Source organism: Homarus americanus, unplaced genomic scaffold, assembly GCF_018991925.1.
Source record: "Homarus americanus isolate GMGI-L3 unplaced genomic scaffold, GMGI_Hamer_2.0 scaffold21597, whole genome shotgun sequence".
Lineage (NCBI taxonomy): Eukaryota > Metazoa > Arthropoda > Malacostraca > Decapoda > Nephropidae > Homarus > Homarus americanus.
The window spans coordinates 43,277-66,844 of record NW_024730755.1 but is presented as its reverse complement, the minus strand read 5'-3'; the positions used below and the strand labels follow the sequence as shown (position 1 = coordinate 66,844).

At 35.4% G+C, this 23,568-nt stretch overlaps 1 protein-coding gene across 3 annotated transcripts; it reads right to left on the bottom strand.

Moving 5' to 3' along the window:
• Nucleotides 1-841: 841 nt before the first annotated feature.
• Nucleotides 842-10,573, bottom strand: LOC121867362 (uncharacterized protein F21D5.5-like). Of its 3 annotated transcripts, none has more exons than XR_006089124.1 (5): nt 10,393-10,573; nt 4,670-4,952; nt 3,021-3,189; nt 2,560-2,704; nt 842-920 (listed from the first exon to the last, which is right to left on the bottom strand). XR_006089124.1 is itself a non-coding variant. In XM_042367281.1 (4 exons), exons 1-3 carry the CDS (start codon nt 4,685-4,687, stop codon nt 2,586-2,588), a joined length of 306 nt encoding a protein of 101 aa, XP_042223215.1. In that variant the 5' UTR covers nt 4,688-4,952; the 3' UTR covers nt 842-920; nt 2,560-2,585. The 3 variants fall into 3 exon arrangements, 1 of the variants encoding a protein (XP_042223215.1); XR_006089125.1 differs by lacking the exon at nt 10,393-10,573 and adding an exon at nt 7,391-7,639; XM_042367281.1 differs by lacking the exon at nt 10,393-10,573.
• Nucleotides 10,574-23,568: the final 12,995 nt, after the last annotated feature.

The window sequence follows — 23,568 nt, the reverse complement described above, 5'->3', positions numbered from 1 at the left end:
GATTACAGTTGGATGAAAATGATAGAAATATTTATTTGCCCTTGTAGGTCGAACAATCCCCAGCAGATGGAACACATATGTAGCTTTACTTAATCACACCAGTACATCTTGGAGATATTCACAAGCTTTAGGATATGTAGGTAATTTAGCCTGACTCCCTCACTCCAAAGCCTATAAATTCAAACCATCAATTTCATAATTATATTTGTTTCTTTTTGCATTTCTTAAGCAATTTTCTCTTCTATTCTCCCCCTTATGCCTAAACCATATCAACCTACTGTACCTTTATGCAAAACCTCACCAATACTCTAAAAGCCAGTGGTTCTCTTAACTCGACAGGGTTTCTTATCATTCAGCGTCACATTGTACATCCACCTCACCATTATCATATCAGCTTGCTCAAGCCTGCATTATGTCATCCACTTTAACCATCCATGTTTCACTGACAAACAACATCACCTCCTCACTCAATTGCATACATATTTCCTTTCACATGGAGGGAAGGTCCCTTGCCACCAATAAAGGCAACAACTCCCTAAACTTCCTCCAGCCACTTCTGAGCAGGCTTCAGCACCACCTCCAGCACTGATCATGTCACCTGAGTCACGGGCTCATTGGATACAGTCCAGGGATATACTGTATCCCAAAGTTGAGTTCTCCAGCCTTGCCTAGGTCTCCATGATTAACTTCACATACAGAACAGTTTCTTCCATGATAGACAATTAAATCATCAAATCACTAATATACAGTATGCTTACCTAAAAGTGTTCTTCAGGTGTGAAAAACTGTATCCCAATGTTGAGGGTAACAAACGATCTGAAAAGGAAAAATCCTTCTTTTTCGAGACCCTTCTGCAGGCCGATCAGCAGCATCCCCACATACAGACTTTCATCCATATCTATATCCACTCCACCATTTGCCTGTAATAGTGAAAATATTCTAATGCATGTAGGTGTGATAAAAGTACAGTATATACAATACAGTATACTGTACTGTATTGTATATTAATAAATCATTTTTACATTTAAAGCAAGTCAACCTTTAAAAATGTTCTAAAACTAATTATTTGTTATTAACAATATTTATAAACTCTATTATTATATTTTCAACAAAAAATTCTGAAAAACTCCTGATCAAAAACTACATGAAACCATCACACACAGGGGTTTACAGTCTTGGAACACTCAGCCAGGGTTAATCTTATCAATTAAACCAATAAGTTTGAATATTAATGAATGAAAGCTCAATAAGGAAACCTATACAGTACAGTACAGTATGGTAGCAGGGAGGAGGAGGATTGCAGAACACAACAGAAGGTGTCATTATCTGGAGTGTGTATATACAGAACTAGATCAGTTGAGCAGATGGTAGAGATCATGTGAAAAATGAAAACAAAATAATAGAATGACTTCACTGGAATTAACAAAACTAGACAGAGTCAGAAGAATATTGCGTGATGAAGTCCCATGATGTCATTCTGTTCTTGGGTGGAACATTTACATGCATGAAAAAGAGTTGGCTAAATCCGTAAAAAATTCTTAATGTCATAAATGCCAATAAATAAAAGCATGTTGACGTAAATCAGTTCTACTCACAAAACATCAAACTATCTTTTAACAGTAAACTATGTATTAACTCTACATGCTGAAGAAATACTCAATGTAGAGTTTTAATATACAGTACAGTATTGTATTTCAAGATATAGTGGTGCAAAGTTTGTATACAAAATAGGAAAGCTCAAGGATATAACAATGTCTATACAGTAAAATTAAACAAGACATACTAATGACACAAAAGATAAGCTCAAAACATTACATATAAAACAAAATATTAAGCAGGGAAAAAAGATAACCTTACAAATTCCTATCTTGGATTGCCTAGTCCCAAAAAAAGTGCATTACAGTCTTAGCCAGGACCATAAACCTCTTCACTAGACAGTTGTGCCCTTAAAACCAGTACTCTTCTGTAACACATAAAAAAAAAAAAAAAACATTAACCCCTTGTGCATGGGTTCCCTTCCGAGCTGAATAAAGTTGCTTGGGATTAGCCAAATAAAATATTAAAAGTAACCTCCCCAGAGTGAAAAGGTTAATGATATCAAAAAGTTCCTGCTACTGTAATCTGTTAAACTCCTGGAAGCATCTTACCTATGAGTTATACAATCTATTACAGTACTCATGTTCCTCATTGATTCAATTAATTCAGTAACTATACTATTCTAAGAATGCAGTTGAGGAATACCACAAGGGAATTCTGCTCGTAGCAGAAATTGACACCAAACAAACTTTTATATTTGTTTCTTATTCATATCTAGAAAAGTCAGAGAAGAAACTTATTAAATAAAAAATGGAATAATACTCTGCCTATTCTCCTTGAGCAAAAAACATAAGACCCAAATAACTATGGATTCTAATTATTGGTCATACATAGGCAAGTCAGTTAACCCTCGTGTACTAATCCTTTTTATACTACATTAACTATATCACTGATCTGACTTATTAATACAGTATGATGCATTTAAAACATATACAGTCCTGTAATGCTGGACTTCACACTCACCTCATTCTTTAAGAAATTCCACATGCCTAAGGCAGGTTTCCTGTACTCTCCTTTCCCTGTTGATACAAATGCCTGGATTGGTACAACCTCTCAATGATGCTGCTAATCTTCCTCTGTACTCCTGCAACTGAATGTTTTCCAGCAGCTGGAAAAAAAAATTATCACAAAAATATTTTCAGTACAGTGTATATGCAGGTACCACCCCTACAAAATAGATCAGATAATACAGTACATCACCTCTCCGTGAAAATCACCGACATACCATTTTGGTGCAGAAAAGTAGGTACAGTAAAGTATGTATACAGTATACAGTACAGTATAGTAATTTTGTAATACTGTACTTTCATGCTTATCTTCAAGCATTTACACAAACAAATTCAATAAAACATTACTAAAGTGATCACAGGAGACTAGACATTATTAATTATTAAGCCTCACTGCCAAGCACCTTCTTTACTCACCAATGCCTGCTTGATTAGTGAAGATAATTATTTTGTATCCATCTTGATGCAACTTTTTTAGTTTGCCAGGAACTTCACTGTAAATGATCTTCCAATCATTATAGTCTTTAGCAAAAACGTTTCCTGATTTTGTGACTATTAATGTTCCATCCATATCATAGCCAGCAATCTAAAAAAAAAAAATATTTTAAAAATAAAACCAAGCACTTAATGTAAGCACATTATGACCAACAAGCCTGTAATGACACCAAGGGATAGTGGAATATGCGTGTTGGTCCTGTATTATGGTGGTAGCCCTGCTGTCCCTGCCTGAGGGTGTCCTCACATCTGTTGCTAATGACATATCCGGCCATATATATAGTTGATGGTATAACTGAATATGAACACATCAGGTGATGTATGGATCACTACGGAAGTCAGCAGACTTCCCCCCGTGCGATACTTTTTTTTACTGTTTGTAGAATGACACATAAATGTTAGATTAAATCAGTAATGAAAAGAAGTTTTTTATTTTAATCCTTTTGTGCATGTACAGTACGTACAGTACATATGAGCTAAGAGTTATTTTCCCCACACTTTTACATTCCTTAGTTAAAAAAATGTGTAATATTCATTCCCATAAGTGATATGTATTTTTCAATAAATGACAGAGATAATTTGTTGGATATCATACATGTGAGAATCTAGAGATCATCAGTAACGGACATGTACAGTATTGTTTAAGAACTGTACTGTACTCCATGCATTAGCTTGCTACCAATGTATACAATATATGGAAAGACAAGAAACAAATTCACATAACTTGTGAATATTTCCTCAACTTCTTGATATAACAGCCCACCTTGCCTCCCTACATGCTCTGGTTCCTACTTGGTAATCTAACACTGTATATTCTACCACCTCAACATCATGTATACAGTATAAGTCCAAAAATCCGGATGCCAGAAATCCGGACCACCCGAGAATCCGGACTTCGAAACTCAAACTTTTTTTTTTTAGCTGGCTTTTGTGTGTGTGTGCATGCATGAGCGCCACAGCTGCACAGTGACAACAAGCGACCACGCGGTCGCCACTTTAAAACGAGCAATCAAACTGTGACAACGTATGTAATTTTAGTCCTACTCATTCCATTTACAGAGCCCATAATAATGGCTCCTAAGTAGATAAACTTCGATGTGTGAAGACAAAGAAGAACACGTTGAAATTGAGTGACAAACTTTAAATAATTAAAATAGAACGTGGTGTGAGCAATACTGTTCTAATGGAAACATACAACATTGGAAAGTCTACAATTTATGATATAAAAAAGGCAAAGAATAAAATTATAGAATTCACAGCTTTTTCTTTAAAACTGCTCGTTTTGATAAATGAAGCATGCTAATGAATAAACTATCAAAATGTACCTGTTCATCTCTTCTTTATCCCTTCTTAAATTTGAATTTTAAAAGTACTGCCTGAGAATCCGGATAATCGAAATCCAGACCGACCCAATCCCCAAGCAGTCCGTATTTTTGGACTTCTACTGTACCACACATCTCTCACTTGTCACTATGCCTCATTACAATAACAAAACTCTACATTTCATCATATCAATGTTTAATGATTTATAATGGTCAAGTAATGCTTATACTGTACAGTGCTGTACATACCTTAGATCTTCCAGCCATATTCTTCTTAAAAACAAGCAAATCACCATCTGCATACGTCTCCCAGCCTCCTTCACCTTTATCTGGATTATCTGTAGCTTTCAGTCTCTTTTGATTGCTTTGCTTATTATCATTATCTTCAGAAATTTGTTTTCACTGGATTTACTGCTGCTACTGTCTTCCTTCTGGGCATTTCTATATCAGTTGTGTGGCAAGTACTCTTAGATGAAGCAGTGTCTGGAGGGGGGTCAAACTCTATCCTGTGATGATATTCACCAAGAAGAATCTGTCAATGAATTTAAAACATCTTTCTTAAGTCCAATATAATACTGAATTGTACACATTTTCCACACATATCAAATTTCCTTCTTCAATGTAAACAATATTAATGTTGGTCATTCTGTTAGTGGCTGCTGCTAAAGGCAGCATCAGACAGGAACCTTAACTGGCAATTTTCACTGTTGGCTAGTACTGTACTAGCAGCAATAGTTTTAAAGTACAGTACAGTACCAGCAATTTTCAAAACGTGTTCACATGTCGGAAAACTACTGCTGCTGGAGCCAAACCAAAACAATAAGATGGTTGTACAATACAGTACAGTACTTGAGATTGTGGCTCAGAGATAACAAGATGAGAACATTGCAATTTGAGTGATCTTGTGCAAAATTTTTGAACCGTTTTATAGATTTTCATATACAGTTGTACCCCACTTAACGCGGTCAATAGAACCCAGAGGGTCCCGTGTTAAGTGAAATCCGCGTTAAGTGAACAACAGAACATATGGGATTAATTCCAATGAAAACCGGCCCGACCCCCAAATTCCACTTTTTGAAGACACATAACTATGTTGTAGTAAAAATAACATCTTAATTTTATGATGGTACATGCACACAATTAATACTTAAGAGAAATAAGAAATACAGTACCATAGTTAATGTCCATTCAAATAATGGACTCGACTCCCTCCCCTCTCACACTACACTGCGGCTCTTCCCTCTCTGAGAAATTTTTGGGGAAAACCACTAAATTTTAATAAATAATACCTCAAACTAAAGTTAGGATAATACAATTGACATTGCTGGATTCCTTGTAAGACCAGGAATATTTTGAATATATATTTTGCACAAAGGTAACATACAGTAGTTACTCAGAAAACATTTTATCTAAAATTTGTATGTCTAATGCAAAATATATGATGTTTATATTCAAAATGATCACCAAATTATAAGAATTCCAGCAATGTAAATTATATTCTGACCGGTGTTTGTATGAATTTTATGAGCTAAAACAAATATCTTCAGTTAATAAAAAAAAAATATTCTTCACGACACTATCTGTCAATCAAAGTACCCTTTGCCTTCCCCCTCTTCCAACCAGCGGTCAGTCCCAACCCTCCCCACCAATCCTCTCCTTCAAGAGAAGAGTGGGTGAAAAAATAAATTTTAACATTTTGTATTAAATAATACCTCAGATTAAAGTTAGGATAATATAATTGACATTGCTGGATTCCTTGTAGACCAGGGAATATTTTGAATATAAATGTCATATATTTTGCACAAAAGATAACATATAGTTACCCAGAAAAATTTTTATCTAAAATTTTGTATGTCTAATGCAAAATATATGATGTTTATATTCAAAATGATCCTAATAAGAATTCAGCAATGTAAATTATTTCTGGCAGTAATTTGTATGAATTTTATGAGCTAAAACAGGAAGTCAGGCAGGGTTGGCGGGTGGGGCAAATCTAAAATAAGCGTCTCGAGCGGACACTCACAGCGTATATGTGGAAAAAATCGTGTTAAGTGAAAGTTCAGCTCTGGCGAGAGGCACCGTATATCATAAAAAAGCGTAAAGTGAAACGCGTTAGGCGGGGTAATATTGTACAGTAATTTTTATTAGAAAAAACATCCTCCCGCTGAATGAGTGTTACAGTGAAACATTGTTCTGAGAGGTAGTGTATTTATATTGGCTAAAACTATCAGGAATGAAATCATGATGCTACACCTTGTCCAGAAATGTTTGAAAAATTTTTGAATAGGGATGCTTCATCCAATATTTCAAAATGTAGAACATGATAAATTAAGCTCCCCCAGACCTGATGGTTGGCTTTTGATGGCTGACTATCTATCCAGCCACTGACATATAATGGTAAACTTGATATAAGCTGTGACATTTCTAGAAATTTTAAAGTTCTGCTTTATTTTTCATTCTCAAAGATATGCTAATTTTCTCTGGGAACCAGGTCTGTGTTGTGATCAGAATGGCACCTCAGAAAAATTCTACAGTACAATTATGTACATATGATAGAGCACCTGATATAGATTCTACGAGAACAACTGTACTGTAGGTCCCAACTTCTGAACACCTGCGATATGAATGGGGTTAAACTTGAAATTTACAGTACAGTACTGGTATTTTATTTACCTGATGACTTATTTTTTACTTTCATTTACTGTATTTGTCATTCTATTTCTTCTTTTGTCTTAAATTGGGTGATTTTAGATGTATAGAAGGACTTAGACTATGATATACTGTAGTGGAATTTAAACATTGTTCTTTAAATACAGTATGCATATAGTATGTGTTCCGACTTACGTACTCATCTGACTAGCGTCCTCAGGAACGGAACCCTTTCATAACCGGGGGACCCCTGCACTGTACTACTTTATCCACAAATCTAATCAAATCATTACTTGTTATGGATACATTACAAAGACTTACTTCAAGGATATCAGAGTGTTTTAAAAGGCTGTATTGCCAAACAAAGACCCTTATTATTGACACCAGTCACATTAGGTCCAAGCTGCCTCACAATCACAGTGTATGGCGTATAATCTGCCAGCAACTCAACTGAAACATGAAGCAAATACCTGGCTTGAGGTTTTTGTTTATATATAAAATAACTTCATTTGCTAATACACCCCATACTGTATACATTATTGCACCCTCACTAAAAAAAATATTCTGCACCGTGGCTGCCTGAAACCATCCACTTGATCACTGTGACAGAAGCCGTGATGAATGTTATCAGATTACTTGGTCTGGTGTGTCATTGTATAACCCCATAGAGGTGCAGAATAATCTTTTAGTGAATGTAAACAATACATAATCTATTATATTCTGAGCTTCATAAACCCTAAAAGACTATACTATACTATACAATTTGTTAATTTTTCCTCAATACTGTACTGTACAGGCAATCTCCATTTTTGAAGATTTCAGTTATGAAAATCTGAACTTACAGCTAATTTTATTTTAAATGTTTCAATTTACATGAAAAATCTAAATTTGATTTTCTCACTTTTTTTTAGTTTAATAACAGTACTGTACAGTATTGTATTGGAAGATGCTGAGGTGATGTCATAAACATCTCTACCCATACTAAACCTGGTCAGTTTATAAAGATAAACTAAAAACACCATACAATGTAGTATAGTACTGTATTAAAAGTGTTACCTAAGCTAAAATAAAATACATGCACCTGTGATGCAGTGGTAAGACACTGACTGAAGATTACAAGATAACACTCCAGGAGGTTAGGTAAGTTTTTAGAAAAAAAACTAATTTTCCAAGAAAATTAATGAAGGTTATAAGTGAGTAAAATACACCAGAAAAACAGCTTCTCATATCAAGGAAGAATGGGTGAAAAAACCTATTACTCAACCTTTTTTTCTTGATATTCATGAGGTAAGAAACACGTATTCTTCTATGGACTTTCTAAAACAGCTCCTTCTAGCAGGACAAACTACTGTAACTGGTAAACTATTAACCAAAATATTTTAGGAAAACAACAAATCGGTAAATGTGCATATTACAGCAACCATGGAATTTGAATAATAAAAAATAAAAATGATGTGATTAGTTCAAATCTGACCTTCGTTTTTGTTGGAAATCACTCGTTTGTGATGTAGATCCCCCCCTCATATAGTTCTCTTGGTTGTGTGTTCTGAATTCCGGTACTCTGTGCTTGCTTACTTATACCCTATAACCAAACTTAACCTTACCTAACAACCTAGCCAGGGCTCTGCCCCAGACCCTGATCCGTGAGTGGGGCTTAGCCCTGGACCCCCAAGCTATGTAACCCTAAAGTGGCGTGGTCAGCCTCCATGAGAACTGTACAAATAACGTTAAGTATTCTTACCTTACTCCGAGTCAGAGACCAGAATACATCGTGGGTTCCTCTGTTCTCTAAAGTTTCCTTATTTTTAGAATAAGAATATCGATAAACTTCCAATAATCAAAATCACACCCAGGACATTATGGCTCCATGTTGCAACTGATTAAAAATGTCCTGCATCTTACTTTAATATTGAATGCTAATTGGTTGAATCAAAAGTTGAGATTTTGGGGATTTGGTTCTGCCACCCTTGCCCTAGATTTGATTGGCTGCGTACCCCGATTGGCATCCCCCAGCACATCTTGATTCAATAACTTCCTTATTATTAATTTGCGGCGGAAGTGTAATATAAGAAAATTATCATAGAAAAAATAGTTTTATCGATTGAGTGTAGTGTATTGTGGTTGCTGTAAACTGCATAATTACAAGCAAATCCACATTACTATCTTGGGATATTGTTGAGGTAAGAAATAAGTTATCTTCTACGGAAATATTGTTTAAACTGTCTAGTTAATCTGTTTCAGATATTACGGTAGCTTGTTCTTCAATGTCATGAGAGAGGTGTATAAATAGTCGGGCTGAACAAAGGGGACATTACAAAGCGGTCGACTAATTACCCAAATGTACCCATAGTGAAGTCAAATAATGGTCCTACATGAATAAATAGGACTGCTAATCACTTCTGACTAGTATTTGGTGTCAGAAAGTCACAAAATTGAAAACTTACTTTAATCGGAGTTAATAGATCGCGTGCATGTACCGGCGAGATTACCCAAATGTAGCGCTAAGAGTCAAATGATGGTCGTACAGCATAATTGGGCTGGAATCACTTCGATTATTATTTGGTGTCATAAAGTCAAAAAATTGGTAAACTTAATTTAATCTGAGTTGTGTTGTGTTAGGTGGGGTTAGGTTAGGTTAGATCAGATTAGATTAGGTTAGGTTAGGTACATGCACTTGATCTAACTCAGATTAAATTAAGTTTACCAATTTTTGTGACTTTCTGACACCAAATACTGAAGTGATGCAGTCCGATTTTCATAGGACCATTATTTGACTTCATTGCGGCTATTGGGTATTAGTGGACCCTTACAAAGGTACTCAAACTATCCAACCAGGTGCAAAATCATAACAATGGTTTTAAATTAGACAAATTTAAACTTAAGAGCAAAATAGGTAAACATTGGTTTGGAAACAGAGTAGTGGATGAGTGGAACAAGTTACAAATATCATCATTAACTCGAATATGTTGCTTCAAACATAGGTTGGGTGGATATATGAGCAATAGGGGTTGGGTGTAAACGGGACTGCCCAGTATGGGCCAATAGGGCCGCTGCAGTTTCCTCTATTCTTGTGTTACTATGCATACCCAACATCTTGTACAACTGAATCTCAGAAAACAGTAAAAAAAAATATAATAGGAACTTTTATTCCTTCTTATATATTCATTAAAACAAGTCTTTGATCAGATGAGGACCTCTGGATTGATGTAAATAACAGTACGTGGCTTTAACACACAAAACAACCCATTTACCAAGACTTTCCTCTTCTTCACCTGTTTGGGCCAGTCACCAAGACAACTACCTGGCCACCCCACACGTCTTACCTTGAGTTTAGAGCACCGCTTTGACTTAATTTTAGTTTCTTTGGACCGTCCAATAACGTAGCTTTGATTGTGTGGCAATACGATCGGTGGGTGGAGATTACTCAGACATTTAAGAACACATTTACGAGCCATTGTGTGATTTAAATGTTTGTTGTGAGCGTTTATCACCACAACAACCTGGCCCTGTTCAACATGTGGGTGACCATTAACTGATGATAATGATGATAATAGACAATATGGGTAAACGTTTTTTATCTATCATCTCACCACTTATTATCAGCTCACTTCCCGTTCGAGTATTTGGTCTGTTCTTTGTTACGTGTTATTGTTACTATTGCCACATGGACTTTTTTTGTCGATTGTTAGTACAGGAGGAAACTAGAGTACCCGTAGGAAACATTTGGTGAGGTCATTACAGGTACAGTATAAGGTGTATGGTACTATATACACTACCTAGACGAATTACAGGCCGAAATTTACAAACTAATGCATTATGGGCTATAATTATGGTACTTTAATTTTAAATGTACTAAAGTAAGTCCTCTTCCACCTAAGAAGTTACAACTCTTAGCGAGCTTCAAGGAGTCCCCCGCTGAACCTGGCCACACCATGGTGCAAAATATATAGAACATTTTAAACCCAATTTTTTCGTAGTGATGCTTTCCTATATTTATTAATTAGTCTAAGAATATTAATAATTTTAAATTTAAAGTTTTCATGATATAATTTTTCTATTGTTTCACGTAAAGATATTTGATTGTTGAAGTACATCATAGAGAAGTGACTTGACCCATGCGGTAAACACTCCCTCCTGCTGATGGTGCCGGAGCTGCTGAAGCGTGTGGCTGAGTTGACCAGTTAAATTGTTGTGGATTTTCAGTTAAATTGCTGATGTCACTTAAGAGGAATATAAAGTAAAGGGAGCACATTTAAAATGACGGAAGAGTACGTGCACTCTGTTCCTGTGCCACAGTTGTACAAGGAAGCCAGCAAGATGTTGAAGAGCTATGAAGAGAAACAAGGTTCACTCAAGACACTAGTTTACAATGGAAATATAGGGTAAATTTGCACTAGTGCACGGGACTGTTATAAAGTCAAAACTATGTTTTTTATAGTGTATTTTTGTGTTGAGACCGAATAGGATTCCTTTTGGCGGCAATTAGCTGTTTGTCTTTTTATGGCGATTTGTTTTTTCGTTTGACGTTTTCCGAGAAAAAAAAGTGCCTAAGACTAACAACAAATACAATAATAAAACACTAGAAAACAATAACCAAACCTAACCTAACCTAACCTAACTGACTCTCACCATATGATGGAATCACCTATTTTTACCTTATTGGCCTGGTTCTTGTTCGTCGGTGCATTCTGGGATTTTACCCAACGTCACATATGTTGGTCTTTGCGATATTTACATTCCGTCTTGCTCTTAGTACACTTTTTACTGAGGGTTGGAAGAACACCATGTGATTGAAAAATGCTACAGTTTTACGTTATTTTTTTTCCAAAACTCTCAATCAGCTCCATAATTTATGGCACTCATCGCAGACTTCCATGGACGGAACTGAACTTGAATTTCGAAATATGAGAGAAATATAAAATCGATTTGATTGGTCCAAAATACCACGAATTAAACCCAAAATAATTTTATTTGGTTGTCCCCAAAAAAAGTTTTGATTGGTCGTGGTGACGGGACGGAACGCATGCGGCGTGGATGATGAAGGAGACACACAGTGTTGGAGGAGATGCAAACGATAATGGCGGAAGATTAATGGAAGAAGGAGAAAACTTTGGATTTGCTATTATACATTTCCGGCAGTAACGTAATAGATGAAAATGATCTTATAATTAGACGTCTTATTAGAATATGATAATAGATTAGTGGTAGGAAATGGGAATGTTTAAAGAAAATAATACCAAAACAGGCATATAAACCATAACCAAAACCTAACCTGACCGTAATTATATAGGACTAACTCATGAAATTTATTGAAAACAATTATAAAAACGCCGGTTTTTTCACTGTTATACCATAGTGGACACTGTTGTATTGAAAATGTTAGAAAATTAATATTTTAAAAATAAACGCTACTAACCAAACAAACCTACCTAACCTTACCTAACTTCCCGTATATCAAACAGAAAAACTTACTATGATATGGTGAAATTGAGGCATTTCTGGATGCGAGATGATATGCGATCGGCATATGCAACCCTGGCGGTTAGTCCTATATATTAACCTAACCTTACTCTCACCATATGATGGAATCACTTATTTCTTACCTTATTGGCCTGGTTCTTGATCGTTGTTTGATTCTGAGATTAGTACAGCTGAAAATGGCACTTTTCTAAAAATGTTCCTTTGTAGTTACTGACAGTGTCTTGGGAATAAGAAAGAGTTACCACAAGTGATATGTTGGTCTTGGCGATATTTACATTTGTTCTACACTTAGGACACTTTTACTGAGGTCGGGAGAACACCATGAGATAAAATGCTGTAGCTTGCTTGTTTTTCCCCAAAAAACTCGCAATCAGCTTCATATAATTGAGTGACACCCATCGCAGACTTCCATGGTTGGAAATGAATTTGAATTTCAAAATATGAGAACCAAAATAAAATCGAATCTGATTGGTCCAAAAATACTGCTAATTAAAAACAAATCATTTTAATTGGTGGGGAAAAAGACGCTATTGATTGGCCACGTGACGTACGAGAACTCATGCGTACGATTTATGAAGGAAACGCGCAGAGTGGGAGGTCAGGTAGGCGATAATGGCGGAAGATTAATGGAAGAAAATAGAGAAATATCTGGCAAGCGCTATCTCCATTATTACATGTTTGCGATGGTAATGTAATAGAAGAAAATTATCGTGAATTAAGAGTCTTATTCGAATATGATAATAGATTTGGGGTAGGAATGTTGTGTGAACTAACGCAAATATACCAAATATAGTGGAAGTTTTATGTGACAACTAGATTTAAAAACGTTTAGAACAGAATCAGCCCCTACTCGGTGTCATAGATGTTAAAAATGTTCTGGGCTTAATTGAAAGTTTGAGTCGTGATGAGATTATGGTATTAGGTAAAATTTTTACAAGGACAACCATTTATTTTTTGCTGAGCAGTGTTTTTTCCGTTGGTTTAGATAATGTTAAGACACTTTTTTTTTATGACGCCTCGCTGTGAGAGGTTTGAATAATAGACCAGGTTCTTGAGACTTTACTCTTGGAAGCGTCAGACAATGACTGGCAATGCACTGCCAAAGACAGAGTCCCTGCATACATGGGTAAACATATCGTGACGGTGATACTCCATCTCACAATCTCACTCTTGCATAAAATTACCTAACCTAACCTCCTGCCCCCCGGGATTCCTGGTATTTTTAAAGTAATTTGCAAAGAAACGTCATAAAAGAAAAGTGTCTTAACATTGTCTAAACCATCAGAAAAACACACTGCTCAGCAAAAATAAATGGTTGTCCACTTGTAAAAATTTACCCGATATTAATATCGTTTTGCTTATCAATGAATTTGAGGATTTTCAGTTACCACCATCGAGAGAGGTTTAGGTAGGATAGGTTGAAATTATGTTTTTCAGATTTTATTTTTTTATGTGTTTTGAGCGATTCTGACCTACTTCCAAATAGGTGGATGACCGAAATGATACTTTTACTGAGATTACCACTTGGAATAAAATATTAGTTCAGTCAGATTAAATTTGGTTTGCTTTGGTTAGATTTTGATTGAACTGTACATGTCCAGGACATTTTGTACAATCTTGGCACAGGACAGTGGTATAAAGCCTGCTATACACTCTCAGATTTGGGTGTAGATAATACTGTAATAATAATGATAATAATAATACTGTAGTAATATTTATTCGGAAATTATCATACAGGTTTACAGTTGGATAGGCATGTATATAAACTATGCTGTTATATAGTTCTGCATAAATACAGAAAATGTAGGTACTGTACTACAGGTACTCCCCGACTTCTGACGGGGTTAGGGACTGACATCCAGGTCGTAAGTCCAAATGGTCGTAAGTCGGAAATGCTTAAGTAACACATAGAAAATCGAAAATGGATGTCTTTTTCTTCTCAGCACCACAAAGCTCACTTTAAGCCATTTTAAAGGAATTCAGATGAAAATTTTGTCTATGTACTGACTTTGGGACTCAAAATACATAATTTGACCAAATTTTGATACTGACTGAGGCAGGTCGTGAAGCGCGGTGATCGTAAGTCGAGTAGGTCGTAGTCGGGGTACCTGTATACTGTTTCCTGTGTCTCCAATAATTTTGTACCAGATACAACTAGGTAAACGGTAAGGCAGTTTGACCAAGGATAACTTACAAAGCTGTCAGATACACAGATAAATCTGAGTGTGTGTTGCAGGATTAAGGATTTCCTTGTTAGTAATGTGCATGCTCGATAGAGATCTGAGGACTCCGCACTAGGATACTTTTCAGAGTATTGTAGTACTGTATAATAATAACCTAACCTAACCAAACTGGGTAAGACAGTACAGGATGAGGAAAGATTTGGAAAAGGTCAACCATGAAACTCTAAAAGTAATTATTTGTTTATAGGAAGATAAGCAAAAAACTTCAAAAGCACTTTCATAGGAAATTATATTTTTCAAGTGTTGTTACTTTTCAATTTTACTTTAAAAAAGTAATTTTTGATAACATAAATTGGGTAGGGCTTTGAAGCAGAGAAATTGTGGTGTAAAAACATGAAAAACTGACAAAGGCAAACCTTCATCTTTCAGAGCTACAACAGGATCTATGGTTTACTGTGTAATACGGCAGAATTTACCATGATCAAGACTGCTCTTACAGAAGCCAAGTTATTCACGAACAGCCAATGTTTAAGTAAGTCATAATTACAGTTCAGTATTTTACATTCCTGCCTTACAGCTGTTTTCTGTACTGTGTCACCTTGGACTATTGATGCAACATGAGAGGTAAAGTCTCCTTCAGTTTAAACAGCTACTTTATATATTTTTAAAATTGGCATTACAATATACAGACATTCCTGGATTATGGATGGGCTATGTTCCTGAGGCTATCCATAAGCTGAATTATCTCTAAACCGTAAGTGACCCTTCCATGGGTAATTATTAAACAAACATAGTAACTGTACATAATGTACTGTATATTCAGTTACTATTATTACCCAATACAATAAATTTTTAAGTTATAGAAACATAGGAAAGAAAGATGAGTACAGTATGCAAATAAGTACACTACTACAGTACATGTACGTTAAGTACAAAACAATACAGTACACTACTGTATTGTGTAAATCATAAGGATTCTGTGATTATGGATTCATATTTAGTTGGTGACAAAATATTATTATTATTTATGAAGAAGATTTATTTTCAAGTATATACTGTATACAGTTTTTCCCCTGGAAATATGATAAAATAGTTATCAAATACAGTGGGGTATGCTATAACGAACGGATCCTACTACGAATATTCCTATAACGAACGGTTTTACCTATAAGATTGAGAATGCTATAACAAACGAAACTCCTACAACGAACATTATTAAAAAATTTTTTTCTTTTTTTCTTTTTACTAATTTATTGTTTCTGTATTACAAGTATTACTGATATTCTTTATTTCAGGGTTTAGATGCATATTTATACTTTTTTACAATTTTACAATTTTATATTATATTTTTCAGTGTTAAGTGGTTGCATTTGGGGGCCTGGAGCGGTTAATCCTATCTTGAGCGAATGCTATAACGAACAGGTTCTAGAACCAATTAGATTCGTTATAGCATACCCACTGTCGTACTTTCCTTCTTCTTTCAGAGTAGTATTGTTTTATGATGTACAGTTGTAGTATCATTAGATACAGAAACTATTAACATATATTAACAATAATTAGCTTGTCACAGTGAAATTACCAGTTCCCCAAAATGTGTCAGATACATGTCACCATCACTACTGTATTGATATCTGAATCTCTCAAACTGCTAATGTTAAGTGGTTTAAGGAAAGATACAGAAACATAATGTGGGGGTTAAGACCAATCTTCACTGTAAAGTCATCATGATGCACCAGAAATTTCAGAGGAGGCAATATCTATGTGAGCTTGGGGGGCTGTAGGTACTTTGTAGAATTGAGTACTGTATTGTACTAGCACTCATTTGGTCCATAGACTGTATGGATTAATGAACTATAACTATAGTAGTCCTGTATACTTTTCTTGTACACATCATTTATAACACTGGTCTGCATGATTTTTTTATTGACTGTATTTCATCTTTTTCGAAATATATATAAATAGTGATTCACTGTTTTTTTATTCATCTCTCACATCAGGTTCTGTGACAGTCTGTGGCGTTGACTTTTCATTTTTATAACATAAGTAAATGCTAAAATTATAATACCAATTAAAATACTTACCTTATATTGACTTAAATGTTAAATCTAATATATTTTTCTTTATTTTCAATTCTTTGAGAAAAAAGATGCTCTTGTTTTCTGTTCAAATATTTGTGGCCTTATCTGAGCACATGGGATGTCGTACAAAAGCAGATGAATGGGCTCTTCATTGATTCTTCTAACAAAAGTTTAAAGGCTGTTCTTCTCTACAATGGCAATGCAGCTGCATCTGTGCCGATTGGCAATAGTGTCCAAATGTCAGAAACTTACGAAATATGAGAACACTAACTGCAATCAAGTACCATAATCACAATTTTTCTCATTTGTGGTGATTTAAGTTATTGCTCTCCTACTAGGTCTTCAAGGGGATACACCAAGTATCCCTGTTTTCTGTGTCTCTGGGATAGTAGGGCAGACAGCCAGCACTATGAACAAAAATACTGGCCACTACCAGCTTCTTACCGGAGATCACAATAAAGCTGTGCCACTAGTTGACTGAAATTCTGCTACGCACTCCACATCAAATTGGGCTTGAAAAATTTGGTGGAGGCCCTGAACAAGAATGGAGCTGCTTTCAAGTACCTGGAGTCAAAGTTTCCTCATATAAGTGAAGGCAAGCTAAAGGCAGGAATCTTTGTTGGCCCTCAGATTCGGAATTGATGAAGGACATGCATTTTGAGAAGCATTAGCTGGTGTCGAGGTGAATGCCTGGTTTTCCTTCAAACAGATTGTCCAAAACTTCTTGGGAAACAGCTGCTCTCCAGAATATGAAAAATCATTCAAGACCTGATTTCAAGTTTCCAGCAACTTGGGTCTAGAATGAGTGTGAAGATGCACTTTCTGCAATCACATCTTGACTATTTTCCCAGGATGTGGGGACTACAGTGAGGAACAGGGGAGCGGTTCCATCAGGTTATATGCACCATGGAAACTCGATACCAGAGCAAATGGAATGTCAGCATGATGGCGGATTACTGCTGGTCATTGAAACGTGATGGTTCGATGCACAGCACAAGCGGAAATCAAAGCGTCCTCCTTCCTTTGAATCAATATGTAGGCTAACTATTGAGCATATTTTTGTTTACATTCATTAGATTTTATGTTGATTATTCTGTTTCATTTCATGATAAACGTAATTAATTTCATGGTTATTTGGAATACATTAATAATTAATTATATATTATTATATTATATCATATTTAAAAATCATTAATTTGTATTTAATTAAAATCCTTCATTGATAGAGCAAAATGGTGGAGATATTTAAAATCAGCAACCCAAGAATATGTAAGATCACATACATGAATAAAAAAAAAAAGTTCCCAAATGCAGACCAGTGTAATGCAGGTACTGTACTGCACTTCACTCTTTGCAGTCCTCACCTTGCACAAGTATTAACTGCAGAGCTGCTTAGAAAAGGATTCTTATCGGGTGACTGCAAACCCATTGTAATATCCGCACTTATGAGGAGAAGATTAAAAGTTTCATGGACTTTATCCAACAAGGAAACTTTACAGAAAAAGAAAGGTGAGTTTAAACCATCTGATATTATTTTATTAGGTTCTTGCATCATCTCCTATGTTGCTTAGGTATTTTACTGTAATGCTGATACTTTCGGGTATTGAAGCAATCATTACACTGTAAAGTATAGGTTGATTATTTGTGATGCCAATACTATTTTTACTGTACATAGGTGGGAACTTGATAATCCACTTACATGGTGAAATCCAGACCTTGACAACTTGTGTGAAGACAGTAACTAATCTGCATTGAATCTAGGTGCAACTAAAAAATTTTTATAAAGTTGCTTCCAAGTCTGAACTTGTCTATGGGCATGTAGAGTACAAATACAAATAGTCATGTGTGTAATGTATCAGTTTTAACAAAGGTCACGATCATAATATTTAACTTGATGCAGTGGATTGAACAGTTCAAATAATGGATTAACAAGTTTTCAGGTTGACTGGACTGTATCCAAGTAATTCAGTGAAAACCGAAAGCTTGATATAGTATTTCCCATTTCAACCACAATCTTGCTGGTAATTCTGTAATGGTTTATACAGTACAATTATTGTCCTGTCATCTTTGAAGAGGCTAGAATTTCCCTGTTTCCCTGGGGAATAAATCCAGAACCCTGGCCTGGGCCATCAATCATGAGTCACATCCAACCTACTGTAGTGTTCATGTAATAGAACAGGTTTCTCCACCCCATCTTTCTTGAGGCCGACAGATCTATTTATGATTTATTTTTTTTCACTTATATGATCAAGACTTGTGTGGCTTTATGCATTTTATTTATCTATTAATGATAGTAGTCAAGTTGGAGATAAAAGAAGAATACAAAAGATATTACCAGGAAGTCTATTATGATTGTTTGTAGATTTCAGCCCACGATATGTACGAGTCAACACTTTAGTATCATCCCTGGATCGGTACATGCCCAGCTAGCAGATGAAGGATGGCAACTTCAAGAATATGATCCAACACAAGTGACTTATGATGATTATCTTCATCTTATTCAAGTAGGTTTACTTTTGAAACATTATACAGTACAGAACTGTACACTTTTATTCTGGGCACTGACTCAGTATCAGCTGATGTCACTGTGAGTAATCAATCCAGTCTGTATTGTGGTAATTGGTCTTTACTGGTGTAATTGGGGGTGATACCTGAAGTTAAGAAGAAATTCTCTCATATCTGTTGGAATAGAATAATAACAAATTCTATTTTTAAATTATTATGAGGATCCCCTTGAGATTTAAGACTTCAAGATTTAATAGGCCTGCACTTTGTTTCAAGAGGATATTAGATGCTCTTCTTTGTGTTTGAAAGAAATTTTACCTGAATTGTGATCCTGCATAACAGGTGAACTGATCTTGTATAGGCAGGTTTATCTGTGGCAAGGAATATTATAAATGGAATGTTTTTTATTTATTTATTTATTTCAGAATATGGATGAAACAACTTACCTTATAGATTATCACATACCAGTTGCTGGTATTCCCACCCAACACCCTTTCTGGAACAGCATTCTTTATAATAAGAATGCAATAATTTTACAAAATAAGGTAATATTCAGGTAACTTTTACATTTCTGATTAATCTTGAACTAAGAGAATAACAAAGGTCTTATTTACTAAACATAAACATTAGACAAAGATAAAGATATCTGAGAAAACTAACATTATATGGATGTGAAGCATGTGTGTAAGAGGAGATGCAGAGATGATGGTGAAGTGATGTGCCTCAGAACAGTGTGTGGAGTAAATAGAATGTAGAGAATAAGTACTAATGAAATTAGGAGGTGTGGAGACAAAACTGTTAGAGCTGACCTGATTCTGCTAAGGAGTCATGAACATGCTGAGAGGTGGAGAGAAAGGTTGGTAGAGAATAATGGGAGGGAAGAGTGTGGAGAGACGATTGAGGATATTGAAGGGTGGGTGAAGGACGGATTAAAGTGTTGGGAATTGACATCTACAAAGAAGTTGAGTTTGTATGATTGACAGGAGAGCATGACATCTGATGGATTAGCTTTGGGGATGTTGTAATAAAAGTGAATGAATGACAATACAGTAACATTTCCGCTAGCCGAATCCCTCAAACCCGAACTCTCGATCGCAGATTGAAATTTTCTCAGAAAAAGTTCCCAAAGCTGGAATTTTCTGGAACATTCCGGCTTTGGAACGATTTTCGAAACATTCGAGAAATTTTCCCATACCGGATTTTCCGGGATAATTTTTTCCGGGTTGAGAGATGAAAATCGGGTGCAATTTCTGGAACTTCCTAGAACATTTTCCGTTATCCGAAAATTCGGGATGAGGGTTTTTTCGGGTTTGAGAGAGTCGCCTCGCTACCCGGACTCTCATTTCTGGAAGTGCTCTGCACCAATTATTCGGCTAATGGAGATATCACTGTATATAGAGAGAAGTGTTTAGTCATTGTTCTGGCTACACTTCATAATACAGTAGAGCGATCGATTTAAGCGATTCAATTTAAGATAATTGATTTACGTGACATCCAAATTAGGACAATATTTTAATTTAAAGCGAGTCTTTCCTATTTTGCACGAGTCACTCTCTGGGAACACTACACTGTCCTAAGGGCAAAGCTGTGCTGTACATGTACTCAAAATATAGTACTAAGTGATTACTAAAATTTTGTCTAGTGCCAACTATAGCATAATTATATTCAAATTAATCACTATCTTATAAAATTCCACCAATGTAAATTATATTCTCCCGGTCACTTCTGTGACATTTTATAAACAAAAACAGAAACTCAATCTAAAGGACATAAACAAATAAATACTTCACTAGACTTTCCGCTCCACTACTGTCAAACGGTCACTGTCACCCCCCATCTTCCCAACCTGGGTTGAGTGTTTATAGGCTTACAGTTTTTATCTTATATAATATCACAGACTAAAGTTAGGAGAATATAATTTGCATGCTAAGATCCTTGCAAGACAGAATAATTTGAATACAGTATAAACTACATACAGTATTCTGCACAAGAGATAAAAATTTTAGCCTTTGTATTGAAATTAATTAGAACATATCAGTTCAGTTACATTTTATTAGAGTAAAACTTAAAGTCACACTTAAGGACAGATAAATAAATAGGCACTAGACCTTGACATCAACTGTCAAACATATCACCTCACCTCCCCCATCTTCCCATCAGCTGATCGCTAGTAAACAGACCATTTCCGTCCCATAAATTTAGCTGTGTTGATTTATGAGTGTTTGTTTTAACATAATACTACAAAAACAATGTTTTGTTTGTTCTAGGAGATGGGCTGAGGTGCATCTGGGTAGACTCTCAGTCTTTTAGTATTTTTGTTTTCAAGTACCAAACTAAATTATTCTATTGAAACAACACTTCGATTTAGTGCAATTCGGTTTAAAGAAACCCTCTTGAACGATCTAGTGATATCGACTCTTCTGTACAGTACAGTAGTAGAAGGACTTGAGGACAGAAAAAATTAATAAAAGGAATATTGAATTAATTACACATCATTACAGTTGTATAATCAGATTTTGTGTAGTCTTGGCCCTGATGTTAGTTTAAGTCATAGGGAATTAAATGGCATCTTGTGTTTTCAGGCCAGCTGTATTCCGTATTTTTGAGCAGTGTAAACCCAGGAGCTAACGTGATTGATCTTGTGCTGCACCAGGAAACAAGACCTCAGTACATTTCAGCCATCATGTGTAACTCTGGGTATGTTAGTATTCTTATTAATTAGTTTTTAGGAGGCTCTTTTGTACTTAATTTTGTAGGTTACTTTGTACTTTTACTTCAGTAGTCTTAAGAAAGTTACTTTGTACACATTTGTTGGTGGTTTTCCCCATTAACAATACACTACTGCTACTAATGTTTTGGGGGGCAATGGTGGGGTGGTGTATAAGTTCCTTTACTAACTTTACATGAATACTGAATTTTATAAAATTATCAGTTTATGGACACTGAAAATTATTTCTCTTAATTGTCTTTATGTTTACAGGAGTATACTGGCAGTTGAAACTTAAGCGTTTTAAAACTCTACAGAAACTTATGGTGGAACGATGAAGCCACATGTGTTGTATTAACCAACTTCAACAAACTCTCGTGTGAAAAGTACTCTGATGTGGAGTATATATTTCTTGATCCATCTTGTTCATCAAAGTGCTTTCATCATCATCATTACCATTTTACGTTGCCATTTTCCATCCAAATTACAGCAACTGTCACCTGCACCACTTGCTAGTGATGGTGGTTACAGTATACAGTATTCTGCACAAGTAACTGTACTGTACTCTGTAAATAAAGTATCAAACAGCTTCAAACAGATCGTAAGGTATATAGTACAGTACTGTATTGTAAAATTACATAAAAAAAGCTTTTGTAAAGGTGTGATACCAGTAAAAGTCTGAGATATTTCTGCACTGAATGAATAAACATTCAGTAAAAAAAATTAGTTGTGATTCTTTTTTATGTATATTTGTCAGTTTTGTTTTTAAAATGCATTTAATATTGAGACAATTCTTAGCAAACATGACTAATTTCACTGTTAATATTTTTAGGTGTAAACTTCCATGATGATGGTCTGACATCAGAGGCCTGCAAACATTCCAGAAATACTTACTAATTAACTATCATTTCCATCAGTGAAGGAAGTCATATACTCTACCTGTTCTGTTAATGTAGAGGAGAATGAAGAAAATGTTGAAAGCACTGGAGCACTATCAAGATGAGTTTGAACTTGAGAATCTTGGACAAAAACTCTCTGGATGGAAACATTTGGAGATCCACGTTTTGTCTTGGAGAAAATGTTTGAGAACCATTGCCTGATATTGATATGTGTCAAGGATTCTTTATTGCCAAATTTGTAAAAAAAGACAAAAAATGTGGTGACACATCAAATTCAGTTAAGAAAAAAAAAAAAAAAGAAGCAAAATGCACTGTATGAAGCAAGTAGCAAGGTGATATGATGCCCAAGACACCTGTTGACAGTGACTATGGTAAAATGACATATACAGAACAAATACAGTGATGAAAAAGGTAGCTGTAACCATACCATTAGAGAGATCATGATACCTGTATACAGTCAGTGAAACAAATTATACCAGCAGAAGAAAAGTTGAAACAAGGAAATGAAAGAGGGCCCCCAAAAATCTGATATTAGAAGTAAACAGAAAGTAAAGATTCGGTGAAACCTAATGAAAGTGATGGAGTTGGTAATGTAGAATCAAATGGAACAGAACTTGTTAATTGTAGCGATGAGTTGGATAAACTT